Genomic DNA, 15,238 nt, shown 5'->3' with positions numbered 1-15,238 from the left:
GGATGCTGGCCGGAGCTGTGGTGCATTGTAGTTGCATTGCATGTTTGTTGACGCTGTGCAATGTTTCTGCTTTGCAACAGAGAACTTGGCCGTAACACAACTCAACCATGAGCTTCGGTATTAAACAGCTAAAATTAGTCACCTTGACATATGCAGTCATCCAACACCTCATCAGCTCACCGGCATTATTATTATTAGCAGTGCTGCTTTCTGCTGAAAAAGAGGATTGTGGTGAAACTCGTGACTCGTACGGCAGCTGAACGGTTGCTGTGATGCTTTTTGAAGCAGTGTAATGTTTACCTCTGAGATGCTCAGGCAGATAGGCTCCTTGATGTCAGTTTACATGATGCAGGATCAGCAGCAACATCTGGGTGTCTGAAGAGCTTCCATCAGTCAGAGCGGGGCATAGTGGTCAGGACTGGTTTCTTTAGCAATGTGTTCCAGTACAGCTACTAGTTTTCCCTCAGAAAAGTTGTAATCGGTAACGTATTCAAAGGGAATGCCTAAACTCAGTCATGTATTCTGATTAATTTCAGTTGTTTTCAGATTATTTCACTAACCCTAACCCTATTTTTGAGGTATAGAGGTGCAAAAAAGACAAAGTGAAAAATTACAAAGTTCAGGAAATTGATTTCAGGTTTGTATACAAATTTTCTTCTGTGCCACATTTTATGAAGACAGCTGCCACTGTTTAAATGTCCTTCTGGGTTTCTCATCTTTCACTTTAAAAGTATTAACAGAAGTAATCCTCTAGTTTGTATCTATAATCAGAAAACATTATTTTTTAGGTAATGTCACAGAATATAGTTCGATTTTTCTTGTATTTAGAATATGTAATGCCATTACAAGTAGTCTGTTATTACCCAACCCTGTCTAATCTATTCATAATATTCTGTTACATCACCACTGGCCATCTTGGTAGGAAAATAACAGGTGATTGTAATAAATTAGCAGGTGATTATAATCAAATGACAGCCACAGCCAATGAGCTGTGTACATGGTAAAGCAGCATGCTGGTAGGAAATGCATGTGACACCATGGGAGTACTATGAATACACAGTCTACATGTCTTTTGGGCTACCTGCCTCCAGTATCATGTGAATGGGTTTCAGCTGCAGCTCATATCAAACTCTCTCGAAGCCTCTGGTGTGTGAGAAAGACTCAACAACCTTCTCTGGACCTTTTTACCTAAGCTGGCATGTTTACCAAATGAGAACTGACAAATTTCAACAGACTTTTGGCAGATTTCTAAGTTATATTTTCATTTGAATGTCAAGCCCTTTCCTTTATTATACTCCCTATTTTCCATTTTCTTTCCAACACCCTTCTGGTCATCTGGAGTCAGCCACTTCGTCCAGGTTTGTATTCCTAGCAGGGACATCCTTATAGAAATCTCTACCAGCCGGGGCCCAAGGATCTCCACGGCAAATAAAGTCTAAATGTAAACACGTCTACAACTGGCATTGATTGACATGGTGTGTTGATTTTCTCATTACACACACGCTCTGGAAGCCATTTAAAAACACTGGCATATTCCGGCTAAAACTGCGCTGGATGCACCTGCAGCAGCTCGGCGCGTCAAGGCAGAGCGACAAAATGGCAAAGGGCAGAGATGTGTGTATGTCAGAGTCCTGAGGCTATTTCACCGGCGTTCATTATCAATGCCCTTGCAATCAGCATTCAAAACGTAGGCTGTGAGCATGCACATTGGCATGTTTTAATCTTACAGTGCATTCACACACACACACACACACACACAGAGCCCCTCCCCAACCACAGCTCAAGGAAATAGCAGTTGTTAGCGAAGTGCAGAGAAATTACACACAGCCTTCCTCATAAACCAAACAAACAGATTCGCTCTCATTAGAACAAAACAACACACTAATATTTATCTTCATCCCCCGTAATCCTAGTCACAGCCTGAGCGAAATCCAATTGCTAAACAAACGCCCAAGATTAAATGACCTATTTGTGTTTATGATTTACCTGTTATTAACGTTGCAGATCAATGGTTTCCCAATTTCCTCTACCTCCAATTGCACTGCCTCTTGCCCTGAGCGGCACATTTTAACCGGCACAAGCGAGCTCCTGCTGAGAAGCACAGACATAATGAAGTTATCAATCTCAAACAAAATCCATACTCCTGCTAACGGGAAACCGTGTTCTCTAAACATGTGAAGCATTATTGTGTGGAAGTCTTTAAGTAATTAGACACAATTGGCCTGGCTCTGTAAAAGGATTAAGTAGGAATGAAACAAACCGGTTGAATTTAGAAGAGTCATTTAATAGAGGCCGTTCAGAGGGACACCGAGCCAAAAGCTACAGAGTTTCATATATTCACTGACAACATAATATGTGCATTGACTTTTCGGGCCTGGCTGGTGCCTGGCTTTCTCTTTAGCTGTCTCAAAAGACCCCTGTAGCCTCGGAGCACTTTATGCTAAGTTAATTTACCCAAATATATCCACGGCATGGCAGCAGCAGCGCGCTATTCAACATCAACAACTTTGTTAATGGAAACTTGCTGATCCATAAACGTTTGCGCCGCTGCAGACGTTCGCTGGGGGGCAGTTCACATATGAATGTTAAAAACCCACCGATCGATGAGGGGCATTTGCAAGGAGGCATAAGGTGTGTTTAATTATAATTGCGTCAGCGGTTTGGGGGAGGGGTGGGGAGTGGGTGGGGGGGAGCTGCGGTTAAGGCTAGGCAGGGGCCCCCCTGTATTTAAATAGGGTCACATCTCGGCCTCACCTTGCAAGTGTTACGCTATATTAAATGCCACTCATGTTAAGCGTGTTGAAACCCCTTCTCTGATGTAGTCAAGGCATAATATAAAGGTTAAATTGAAAAATGTCCCTTCAACAGCACAGGAGCACGCCATGATTGATCTCCCTTGTACGGGAAATGAATGTTAGCCAGACCTCTGTTTCTTTAGATCTTTAAGTGCATGAATATAATATTTTATAATAAGCAGCGACTGGATTAGAATTTAAGTGTGTCAGTCAAGCTGGATTTGAAAAGGTCAACGGGAAAAAATTAGCAGAATCTGGGGAGAGGTGGGTCCGAAGTGATTGTAATTGACAACATTGTAATTGACAACACTGTTGACTGTATTACAGGTGCGGAGGAAAGAAAGGAGAGCATGTTGACGTCGGCGGGTGAAAACCTCGTAACTCAATTCTTTTGGGTGATTTTCACGTTTTAAACTGAAGGATTGCACGCTCCTCTGGTGGTTTGAGTGAATTCTACGACCCTCGGCTTTATGAAAACCTTTCAAAAACCCTTGGGATAAAATGAAAGCAAGACTTTTCAATTCCTGAAAAGTTGACATTTTGGAGATATAACATTTTCACCAAGACAACTGTGATACAACGATTTGTAATGTCAAATTCCTTGTCAGAGACTGTTGCCCTGGCACACACACACACACACTCAAATATTTTGGCATTTTGTCAGGAAATGAATCTGTCATATTGACGCTAAACAGGCCGTGCTGCCTGGCTGGAAGAATGACAGATGACAAGGAAGGGAAAAACATACGACTAGAAATAAGTTCCACTTTTATGAGGAATACCAGCTGATCAGAGAGCAATCCATCCAAATCCAAGAAATGGATTTTGTCTTTTCTAATCTGATTTTAAAATCATTATGTCTACACATCGTACCTCTGCCCACAGCTCTGTACACATAGAGAACACTGTAAACCTAGTCTATGTCAGCACTAGACACTGGACATGTAATGACAATATGAACACTGCACTGTATTGTTCTGATATTCAAGTTTTTCTTTTGCATGAATTCTTATTAATGCTTTCTTTAAATTAAATGAGTCTTTTTTTTTTCATTGAGAATCCATCACACCATACTGTACCTCTCTGTTTTCTTCCTTGTTTACACTTTAAAGTCAGTAAACTCCTCTTGAGGAATCTGTCTCTGGATGTGCTTTAATTCCCAGGTTTCAGACACAGATGCTAATGAAGGAATAAACACCAAGTCCTTCCTCTCACAGAGTCCAGAAGTGCAGGTTTAGGTGTTGGGGCTCCAGCACATGTATTGGGGGTCCAGTGGGTCCTATGTGTATGTTGCCGTGGGGGGGTCTGAACCCGGGCAGGGGCGGATCCGGAGTGGACAGGATGTAGTCAATGCTGAACTTGATCTCTGACTCTGGTTTTCCCTGGCCGGGGTTTGGGACGAGGTGGTTGGGCTGGGGGCCCGGTCTCGGCCTGTCGGGGTTCAGGGGGCAGAGGGCGGAGTCGGGTTCGGGGCGTCGAGGCGCAGAGGGTCCGTGCTGGTTGGCCTGGCTCTCCATGGGGTGGAAGGGGGTTTCTCCGGAATCGCGGAAGCCGATTTTCATGTTCCTCCTGCGCCGGCGACGCCGAAAGTTGCCGTTTTCAAACAGGTCGAGCATCGATTCACAGCCGGTGGCAAAAGTCCAGTAGTTTCCTTTTCCCTTCTCGTTCCCCTCTGTCCGTGGAACCTGTGGGAAATGGGAAAAATGCTTAATAGTAATACTAATTCAACAACTTCTACTAATAATAACAAGTAGAAGAACAACAAAAAGCTTAATAATAATAATAATAATAAGAAGAAGAAGAAGAAGATGAAGAACAACAATAAGAACAAGAAAAAGAGTAAGAACTCTACTCCTACTATTACTACAACTAATAATAAGAAGATCAGAAGAAGAAAAAGCATAATAATACAAAGAACAAGAATAAAAGAAAAAGAGTAAGAAGAACACTAATACTTAATAATTTAAAGAATAGCTTCATATAAAAGCAACAAAGCCTCCTGAATTTTGTTTGTTATTGATATTCACTGCTACACAAACAACAGGCTCACTCAGTCTGTATTTTTCCAACACTTATTTTTCCAACACTATACAAATCTATGGACAAAGTTTATAACATGATTCATTCTTGGAATAAAGCTTCATAAAAGAATCACACTGCAAACTGTGGCTCCGAGTCCAAGTGACAGTTTCCAAATCTAAAAATTATTTTGATGGTTGTAATAAATGACATAACAAATGTCAGAAAAACCACACAATTTCCCCATCCCCCTTATGTATGTATGTGTGTGTGTGTGTGTGTGTGTGTGTACCTTGATGAAGCAGCTGTTGAGGGACAGGTTGTGTCGGATGGAGTTCTGCCAGGCTCTCTGGTTGGATCTGTAGTACGGGAATCTCTTCATGATGAACTCGTAGATGCCGGACAGCGTGACCCGCTGCTCCGGACTCTGCTGGATGGCCATGGCTATCAGAGCGATGTAGCTGACACACACACACACACACACACACACACACACACACACAGGTCAGACAGTTAACAACCAGCTGACACAGTATAATCTAACACAAGGTAAAAGGTTGATGATTTTATGAATATGGAATGGGAAGTTTTGTACATTTTAGATATCACTGGAGACACTGGTGTCTTATTTTAAATGCAGCCTATGTTTTATTGTCTTGGTTTTCTTGTATATATGATATATTACTCTATTTTCTTTTCTTAGCTCATGTTTTATTTGTTTATTTTTTTCTCTTCATTGAGAAGCACTAACTTTGTTTTAAAAAGTGCTATATAAATAAAATCATTATTATTATAAGAGGCTAAAAAGAAGATGGGTCAAACTGAAGTAGGCTGCTGTAGAAAATCTTGTTTTGTTTTTAAACTATGAATTCCATTAAATAATAGTGTTAAAATTATATGGAGAAAATGTAGTTAATTTAACATTGATGGTTTTACACTTTTAAAAAGGAAAAGATACAACTACTGAAAAAGGGTGAAATATTTATCTCACTGTGCCTCTTAAAGCCTGTTGTGTTGACATGATGTTTACACTGTGGTGGATAAATTGATTTCATTAGCATTGCCAGTATAATAGCCTATACCAACACTAAGGATTCAAAAATGTCAAATAATGAACTCAGAAACCTCCTACCTGTATGCGGGTCTGCACATCTTCTTCTCCTCGTCCGTGCTGGAGGACGGGTATCCGTCTCCATCGTAGTTGAAGCAGTTGTATGGATACTGAGAGTTATCAAACATGTCTTCACTTGTGAGAGTCAGTTGTGATCCGGACAGCAGCAGCAGCTCAGAGAGTGAAGCCCCACACCGCTGCACCATGCTCCCTCCTCAGGCTGCCAGTCACACTGAGTCCTGCTGATGACGGGGCCCGCGAGCCCCCCTCTCCCCTCCCCAGGCGCGGCTGCGGGTCTCGAGCCTATTGGTCTCGTGCCTAGTTTTTTACTGGGACTTGTCTTGGTCTCGTGCCTAGTTAGACATTCAAATTGGCCTGATATATTTTTCTCCACTTGGTCTGCCTTCGTTTATTTTATTTTTTCATCAGCACTACAAGCAATTTAACACTCGGCTATAGAAAGGCCAAGTCAAGGTCAGTTTTGAATTCAAAATTGAAGTAGCCTAGTCTATCTCAGCTTTCAAAATGGTATATTTCTGTAGCCTGTAACTTGTTAGATTCCCAAAATCACGCATGGAAATAGTTATAAACCCTTTAACTGACTTCTTCTCCTTCTAAAAGATTATTTTTATTGTAGTAGGCTAATGACATTTTACTTTTAGCTCCTGAAATATATATATGATTTTATGTCACATATTGTACCTTTTGGCAGGAAACTCTTCAGAAAATAATTAGGCTATAGCCTAAAATAAATGCATAAAAGATTGTGTCCTGAAATAGCTAAAGGTAGCCTGCTAACTTCTATGCATTGATTAGCAAAAATCATATGCATTGATTATTTGGATGTTGATCAAGAAACTCATTTTTGCATTTGGAAAGACATGTAACTGGCTACACTGTTTACTGCCTATTTTGGTCTTGAACAGGACTTGCTCTGGTCTCGACTTGACTTGGTCTCCACCCCCTTTAGACCTGGTCTTGATTCAAACTCGACTGGACCTGGTCTTGGACTTGACTTGAACTCGACTAATGTGGTCCAGGGCAGGCTCCAGGCTCCAGGCTCCAGGCTCCAGGCTCCAGGCTCCAGGCTCCAGGCTTCAGGCTCCGGACCAGACTCCAGGCCGGTCCCCCGACCGATCCGGCAGCCTGGACGCCTGAACCCGGGGTGTGATCAACTGGTAGCCGGACAAACCCTCCCCCTCTCCCCGCTTTGATTGTGGGTGGTCCGCCGGGCTCACAGTCCAGAGAGGGCTGCCTTCATGTTTTGTTTTGTTTCTTTTTATAGTCTAATCTATCTAACAGTACTTAAACAGCTTACCCAATACCAACAAACAGGCTCCTTTGCACTTTGTTTTCTTTCTCCTCTCGGTTAACTCTTTGGGGTGTGTGTGTCCACTCCGCCTGGCAGACGTTTAGTCAACAACGGGAAGTTTTGTAGATGCAATCTATAATGCTCTATAATGGCCATAAATTGTTTCCGCGTCTAAAAACAGGGGATGTGTATTTTGAAGGGCTCTTAACGGGCAATTGGGGCTCTCCCGTGAGGCGATAGAGGCCGGGGAAAACAGCCCGCGGCCGGCCCGGCCTCCATGTGTGGCCCCGCTGCTGCAGTACGGGCTCCATCGGTGCGACCCGGGACCATAATGCAATTCTGTTTATTTCTGATGCGCTAATGAAGCCACGAAAAGGTCAACATTGTAGGCTATTCAATTTAAGGTGCAGGTAAGCCTACGCATTTTTTTTTTTACATTTTACATTTTCATTTAGTGGATTCATTGATTGTCTCCAGACTGTAAATTTGGCAATTTAAAAAAAAATGCATTATTCTAGTCGTTTTATTTACTCCCAGAGACAAAAGCATATCGCAATTAAATTGAAATAGGCCCATACAATTGAAATGAAATGAAACAGGTGTTCTGGTATCAAATCCTTAACGAAAAATCTGTATAATATTCCATGTAGGGACAAAAACCAAAACTCATTTTATTTTATTTCTGGAAGACAGTTTTCTCAGCTTTTTCTTTTTTCTTTTTTTTTTAAGCCTCATCTGAATCTTTATGCATATAGTACACATCATAACAAATAGTATCAAACTGATGGAAGTTATAAAATAGAGTATTTTAAGATACAAAAACATAAACTAATGCTTTTCTGAAAATGATATTCCTTTATATTGGTGGTTGTTCACCTTTCTATTCACTACTAGGTTGGCCTAATTATGAATTACACTATAATATCAACCTTATAGACTTCCCATGAGGCAAAAATAACTCACATTACAAAACAAAAACCTAAATGAGTTGAGCTTGTACAGATGAGCTGTCAGGAATAGTCTAGGCCTAAAGTCACGATAGATTTGTTCATGCAGAGCTGTAGATGGGAGCAAGAGAGGGGCGAAGAGGCAGGGAGGGAAGAAGCAGACTGGTTTTGAACTGGGATCTGATAAGCACCTTCTCTCTTAGGAAGCCACGGCTCACTCCCATGACGAGGCTTCCTCTGTCCCTCTGATGGTTGTCTGAGACCCTGCTTCCTCCATTCATACCTCTGTCTGCCTGTGTGTGTGTGTTGTGTGTGTGTGTTGTGTGTTGTGTGTGTGTATACATGCATTTATGTAAACCAACCAAGTAGCTTTTCCGGGGGCTGTTCTGTGAGGAAAGGTTATCAAAACACAACAGTGCACTGGGAACTGTAAACATGCTTATGCACAGAGCCGGGGCTGAGGGCCATTTTCTTTTGCACTGTACTGTGCAGCCATCCTCACTGCCACCATTCATTGCAAAAATTACACTGGGTTATGTAGAGCGCTGTAGATAAGACCTGCAGAACACCAGGAAGACAAGAGAGCTACAGTTGGATAAAAATAGCGCTGTGTTTAACTGTGTGTTCAATCTTTCCCCAGTAGGTAAAAAAGAACACATTCTGACTTATGGGCCCATTATGTTTATCTTGATAGGAGTTAATAGCATACTGCAGACAGTTGTGCAGCATCTTTCACATCAACGAGACACTGGGTATCTATTCTGAGCTGATTCATCACTGGCGGAAACTTCGGAAAAATAACATTTAATGAAACTCTTAGGTATCACTTCTCCCTAAAAAGTCGGTTCACTGTGTTATGCAAGCAAGAGCCACTCCTTTACGCGCAATGGTGTTTTACAGAAAAAAGTAACTCCTTTTTTAATCAAATAACAGCAGGGCCACACCCAGGCTAAGTAAATTCATGACTTCCCCATGACTGTTAAAAGACATGTTGCACAATTTCTATTAAGTACTTTTGTCTGGCTATGTGTTCAAATGTTAAATTTTTTGGTGTAATTCAGCAGCTGATCTGAATATCCAACGTTTTGTTTTGGCAAGCTGCAGCTGTCACTTATATGTAATCAGGAAATTTGTCATTTGGATTAGGATTTCTTCAAAGGTAACTTGATCTATCAGCTGCCACGATTGACATCAAACACTAGACTGGTCGAAAATGATTATTGAGCAGATTGCCAGGGCATTTTCAAAACTTTTGGAGATATGCATTTCACTGTTGTCAGGTGAAAACCTTGTAACTCCAATCTTGGTGATTTTCATGTTTGAACTTCAGCTGAAGGATTTCATGCTCCTGTATGGGCTGAAAAAATTCTACCACCTTTGGTCTTATAAAACCTTTCAAATCCCATTTGATAAACTGAAAAATGCATGGTGGTCAAACTGAAAACAAGGCTGTTCTTCTTACTCCCTGAAAAGTTGACCATTCGGAGATACAGGTTTTTCACCAGACAGTGAGAATTTTTTTTATATTGTTTTAGTCCTGGAATACACAATTTTCAAATGCTAAGAGATTTTTTTTGTGTGTTTTTTCCTTTAGTAATCAAGCTATCTGCACACCTTCAAAGTCTTGTTGGCAGGTGCAAAAGGATAAAGACAGGACTAAATAGAACAGAAATATTCCACGCACACCGCCTTGCAACACACAACGCTTTATTGCTGAGCTTTCAGCCTTAGGCCATCATCAGAGCAAAGTGAATAGTACAACAAACACACAGAACAAAAGAACCACTACACAGCTGGATGTGATGAGTTAATTAGTTCAATTAACCAATCACAGCATAGTCCCTTGGATCATCACAGTTGGTTAGAAGTGGTACACAACACCTAAGGCCGAAAGCTCAGCAATAAAATATTTCTGTGTTTTTTCTTTTAAAATCACAGGAAGCCTGAATATATCCAAGGTCCATCTATGATCATAGGAAGCATTTATATATCCAGGTTTTCAGTCTGATGTAGCAACCAACCTCCCTATTCTGTCCCTATGTCATGATGCTGTATTGATCCCCCAGAGGTGAAATCTGTCTTTTTGCCTGACCCCTCCACACTGAGGTCAAAGTGCAAACTCCACTACAAAACCAGCGTCCCCTCAGTATTTTGCTCAAGGACATTTTAGTCTCTCTAAATATAGCACTGTTGTTGGGCTGTGTGTGTGTTCGTCATCTTCCATGATCATAAAACACAGATCATTCATTCATTCATTAATATGAAAACAGACTTATTAAAATCACATCACATGCTCCTGGAGTGAAAACAGACACAGTACTCTGCTCATTTTGTTTTATTGCACTTTTACCATGATGCAAAGGAATGCAAAAAATCCACAGAAACGATGAGTTGAATAAAAAAAGAAGCATTTTCACTGCAGAGACACATCATCTAAGGTTCTCCATGGATCCACCCATACCTCCATACACACCATACTGACACAGGACTATGGGAACTTATAGAAAATCCTGATGGAATAGATGGGAGTCAGCATACACATACATGTAGACCTCTGTTATCTTATCTATAGCTCGTACCCGGGAGTAGTTTGACCTTAAACCTTTCAGACATTCAAGTATTTCTATCATTGCACAGGCACTAGATTTTCCTACTGTATATATTAACTTTCAGCCAATGACTGAATCGTCGACTCCAACAGTTTTAGCTATCAGCTGTTGGGAAATGAATGAAATCTACATCCCGAAAAAAAATAATCTCTCCACAACAGCAACATCTGGACATCAAATATATTACAAAGAAACAATAATATAAAACTATTAATGTCACATTTGGCTTTTGGTACCATAAGTCTAACCTCAAAATCTGTCACATGAAAAAGAAATAAGAAGAGAAACAGCAGTTGGAAACGGATTAAATGTTGTAAACACAGGCGTAGATCTGTTTACTTGTTCCTTTGAAGCTAACCAATACATATGTGTATTCAAACGGCTGGATTATTGTTATATGATGATAAGATGGCAGCTGTAAACCAATGTTAAAGCAGGCTTAATACTTAGCATGGGGTGAAATATGGAGAAGGTTAACTTTACTGAGAGGCACGGACCTGGCAGCTACTTTTGCACATGCTTGTTTTGCCCTCTTTTGGACAGATGAGGAAGTGCACATCTGTAACGTAGCATTAACTCAATTGCCGTAACAGAAAAAAAAAGAGTTGTTGGTGATTATGTATTATTCATTTAAAACAATAAATATGAATTTCAATAAATACTCTCTTAAGTGACATTTGATGGGCAAAATTAACTGATAAATCCAGGAGTAAACCTGCACTCCAATCTTATATTTCCATCTTGAATACCAATAATAAAAAGACAACAGCTGAAATCGCTCAGCAGAAAGAAAAAAAAAAAAAAAAAAGACATTATGCAATAAAACATTTTGCAGTAAACCAATAAAACATCTCTTTGTTCAATTAAGACAACAAGAAGTCGGCCTCCTCTTCCTCCACAACGAACGTTCAACCGAAACACTCGCGACACCAACGATACACAGAAACACATAATTCAGCTGTGAAGAAGAGGGGGAGCGGGAGAGTCTTTACAAGTCCCTCAGGAATTCACTGAATTCAAAAAAGAGTCCTAAACGAGACGAAGAGAAGGCGTCTCTTGCAAGACTTTCATGGTTTGGTAGTGCTGCGGTGGGTCGGTGGTTGTTTGGGTCAGCTGTGGTGAGAAGAGCCTACAGTAGGGTCGGGGTGGGGTATTTTAAGGAGTCTAGGTGATGTGGGATGGTCCAGTTCACGTCCGTTTTCCAGCCCCACTGTCCGTTTCAACATCATGTGTCTGCATCATCAGCACAGGTGAAGTCATTGCACTGTTTGTCGCAGCGGTTAGTCCAGTCCTATCCAGCAGGCTTCCAGTTCCAGACAGCTTAGTCCACCTCAGTCAGGTTCGCTTCCCTAAAGTCAACACATGGTCCTCCGTGAATTTAAGTCCAGACGAAGCTCATCTGATATACAGGATACCAACACAGTTTAAGACAATGACTGGATCCGGTAAAGTCCAGTCTCCGCTCTCCAGGGAGTCAGTCCTGTCCAGCTGCCGGCCCCCCCCAGCCAGCTACCTCCGCCGCGGGCCGGTGTGGGTGTGGTCCGTCCCCCGGTCCGCCTGGAGGTCGTCCTCCACCACGTAGCTGTAGCCCTCCTTTTCGATGCAGTCAGCCAGCACATTCAGCACCTAGAGAGAATAACAGTGATGTTCAAACGGCATTAGATTAGACTAGATTTTATTCATGTCCAAGGGGAAATGCACACAACATATTAAGTGGCAATAAGCAAGGTTTTTACTGCCTCATAGCACAAAAAGCTCACAAAATATCTGTAGGGATTGATCAGTACGGTTGTTGATCAATACTATTGACTCAACAATTACTTGCAGGTGCTGAGATTTATCACTGGCTTTCAAAACTCACTTTCCAGCAGGCACTCTGTCCTCCAGTCGCATTTTCAACTGCTCAGTGATGGAGGACGATGTTATGAGGAGTGAAATTTCAGCTACAAAAAAGGCTAAGAAGCCTCATTCTCAAACCAAAAAAGTAACTGACAAAGCAGCATCAAGATCACAGGATTTTACACTGTGATATGTTATAATAAAATAAAGTTTGCACACCTGAAAATTTCAGTTACAGGTGCTGGGAGAAAAAAGAACAGCGTAAACAGATGAGGCTCCCGCACACCATCTACTTGCAATAAATTGAGATTTGCAAGTAGATGGTGTGCAGGAGCCTTATATATTTATTTACACTGTGATATATTACCTCTTCACCAATAATTTCTGTTGAATCTGCTCTAATTAGCTACCTTACTCCTCTCTCTTATGAAAATATAGGAGATATCAAGTTCTATCAATGTTGTTGTAATTCCTACTGGTCGCCAGTAGAGGTCGATAAAGGCAATAGTTACTTAATGTCCCTTTAAAAAAAACACATTGAATAACATTTTTTCCTGGATGTTCGAAGATGCAAATGAATAAAGAGACATAGTTCAAACAAAGCAACATACAACCTGCAAAAGCATACACACACACACACGCACACACACACACACACACACACAGGCAGTCACCTGGCGTAGCCGTCGGTCCATGGCGTCCAGGTGTGGCTGGATGAGGATGGGGCTGAGGCGGTCCCTCACCAGGGATTCAGCCATCAGGACGGACAGCTGGTACTCTTCCTTAGCCAGCAGCTGCAGACGCAAGTGGGTCGACTTCCTCACCCTGCAGAAACAGCAGGAGCGGATTCAAGAGGCTTCAGCGCTTGTTGTAACAATGAAGAATTTCCTATCTATGCATTATGCTCTGCAACACTGACAGTGTGAGTCCAGCTGCACATCCTGCATATACGCTCTTACACCGGACTGTAAATATGCAAATCTGTAACTCTAGCAAGAAGTCTTTTTACCCATTAGGAACTTTCTATTACACTGCAAAAAAAACTCCATCTTAACAAGCCATTTAGTCTATTATTGAGTCATAAAATTGTAATTTTCTTAAAATAAGTGAAAAAATCTGACAATGGGGTTCGATCATTTCCCTTGTTTCCAATGCAAATCAGTTTGTTTCAAGAATTTTGTAGAATCAAGTGTCATTTTCTTGAAAGTAGTGCAGTGATCTGCCTTATTCTGACTTGTTTGTTGTAATTTCTAGAAAATTCCAGAAACGACTGAAGCTGCATTGGAACCAAGTGAAGATATCTCACCTCTTTGGCAGAATTTTTCTCTCGGTTTTAAGAAAAATAAGATTTGAAGGCTCAATATGAGACTAAATGCCTTGCTAAGATGGACGTTTTTTTGCAGTGTAGCCTAATCAAGACGCTCCATCTTCACAATTTTTTTTATTTGACTGTATTTTTCATTTCTATCCTATTCTTTACAGCTGCAATGACCCAGTTTCTCCCCGAGGATCAATAAAGCTCATCTTATCTGATCAAGCTGCATAAAGAAAGAAAGCCTTACCTGCAGCACTGGGTTAACGGCACCAGGATGGAGATCTCATCATGGGAGTGCTTTCCAAATCTACAGTGACAAATAGAAGCATGGGAGTTATTACATGAGATAATTTGAATTTATTTCCCTCGGTTGTTGTGCATTTTGCTATTTTTGCACCGTCCTTTTCCTTGTCAAGTTTTTGATTTTATTTGGTCTCCGTTACCTAATTCAACTGTGTCTTTGCCATCTTGATTTTTATTTTCTCTTTTGGGGGGTGAGACATTTTTATAAGCTGTTCTGGATTTCTTCGTCTCACCTAGAAAGTGTGTTTTTCTTCTCTCTTATTTAAGTGTTATCTTTTGTATGGATGTGTTAATAAACGAAACCTAAACCGATTATGGGATTATAGAAGCAGCAAAGCTCCTAATGACAGAAAGTATGGGAATATATGAATCTTAAATTTCACATTTCAACAGTAATCTACAGTGTCTTACCCTCTGCCATTGTCCAGATGGATGATGAAAGTCTCATTCCCAAATTTCTCAAACGTCTCGTAATGGTGGCGATCCATATTCCCTGTGTTGGATGATGTGTAAATAAATCAGGGGAGAGCGAGACAGAGAGGGAGAGAAAGCACGTATTTATATATTAGGGATGGGACAATTTATCGAAATTCAATATATCGCGATTCAAAAATGTGACGATACGTATGGTGGGGCAGAAAAATGAATCATGATATTAGCTCCATTTTATTCTGCTGTAGTGATCACAAATGAGACGGTTTGCCAATCACAATTTCACAAGCTCTCCATCCAAATTATATTATTTGCACTTTGTAATGACATTTTTAAATTGTTGTTTACATTCTAGCAAGCCGATGGCATCGCTAGAAAGATGAATGTCTCAGAAATAAACATGATTCTGCACAGTCAGACTTTGTCGTCACTGAACTTTTATTTATTACATTGTATCATGGTTGTATCAAATCGTGAACCATCTGACCATCTGCCATCCTGCTCAGTGTGTGTATGTGTATGTGAGAGAGTGTGTGTGTGTATGTGTGTGTGTGTG

At 41.0% G+C, this 15,238-nt stretch overlaps 2 protein-coding genes across 2 annotated transcripts in view; both read right to left on the bottom strand.

The window, feature by feature from the left end:
• Positions 1-2,286: 2,286 nt before the first annotated feature.
• On the bottom strand, positions 2,287-6,074 carry foxl3 (forkhead box L3). Its single transcript, XM_071911858.2, has 3 exons — positions 5,947-6,074; positions 5,107-5,275; positions 2,287-4,480 (listed from the first exon to the last, which is right to left on the bottom strand). The coding sequence occupies exons 1-3, from the start codon at positions 6,051-6,053 to the stop codon at positions 4,007-4,009; spliced, it is 750 nt and encodes a 249-aa protein (XP_071767959.1). The 5' UTR covers positions 6,054-6,074; the 3' UTR covers positions 2,287-4,006.
• Positions 6,075-10,504: 4,430 nt separating this feature from the next.
• fam20cb (FAM20C golgi associated secretory pathway kinase b) overlaps positions 10,505-15,238 on the bottom strand; it is a 52,241-nt gene continuing 47,507 nt past the window's right edge. The window contains exons 8-11 of the mRNA XM_071911834.2: positions 14,662-14,743; positions 14,195-14,254; positions 13,307-13,457; positions 10,505-12,419 (exon numbers count right to left, since the gene is read on the bottom strand). Coding sequence (XP_071767935.2) covers positions 12,303-12,419; positions 13,307-13,457; positions 14,195-14,254; positions 14,662-14,743 — 410 coding nt within the window. The 3' untranslated portion in view covers positions 10,505-12,302. The remainder of the gene's footprint in view (positions 12,420-13,306; positions 13,458-14,194; positions 14,255-14,661; positions 14,744-15,238) is intronic.

This window comes from Centroberyx gerrardi, chromosome 20, assembly GCF_048128805.1.
Source record: "Centroberyx gerrardi isolate f3 chromosome 20, fCenGer3.hap1.cur.20231027, whole genome shotgun sequence".
Lineage (NCBI taxonomy): Eukaryota > Metazoa > Chordata > Actinopteri > Beryciformes > Berycidae > Centroberyx > Centroberyx gerrardi.
Note: the sequence above shows the minus strand (reverse complement) of the source record. Positions and strands in the feature narration are given on the sequence as shown.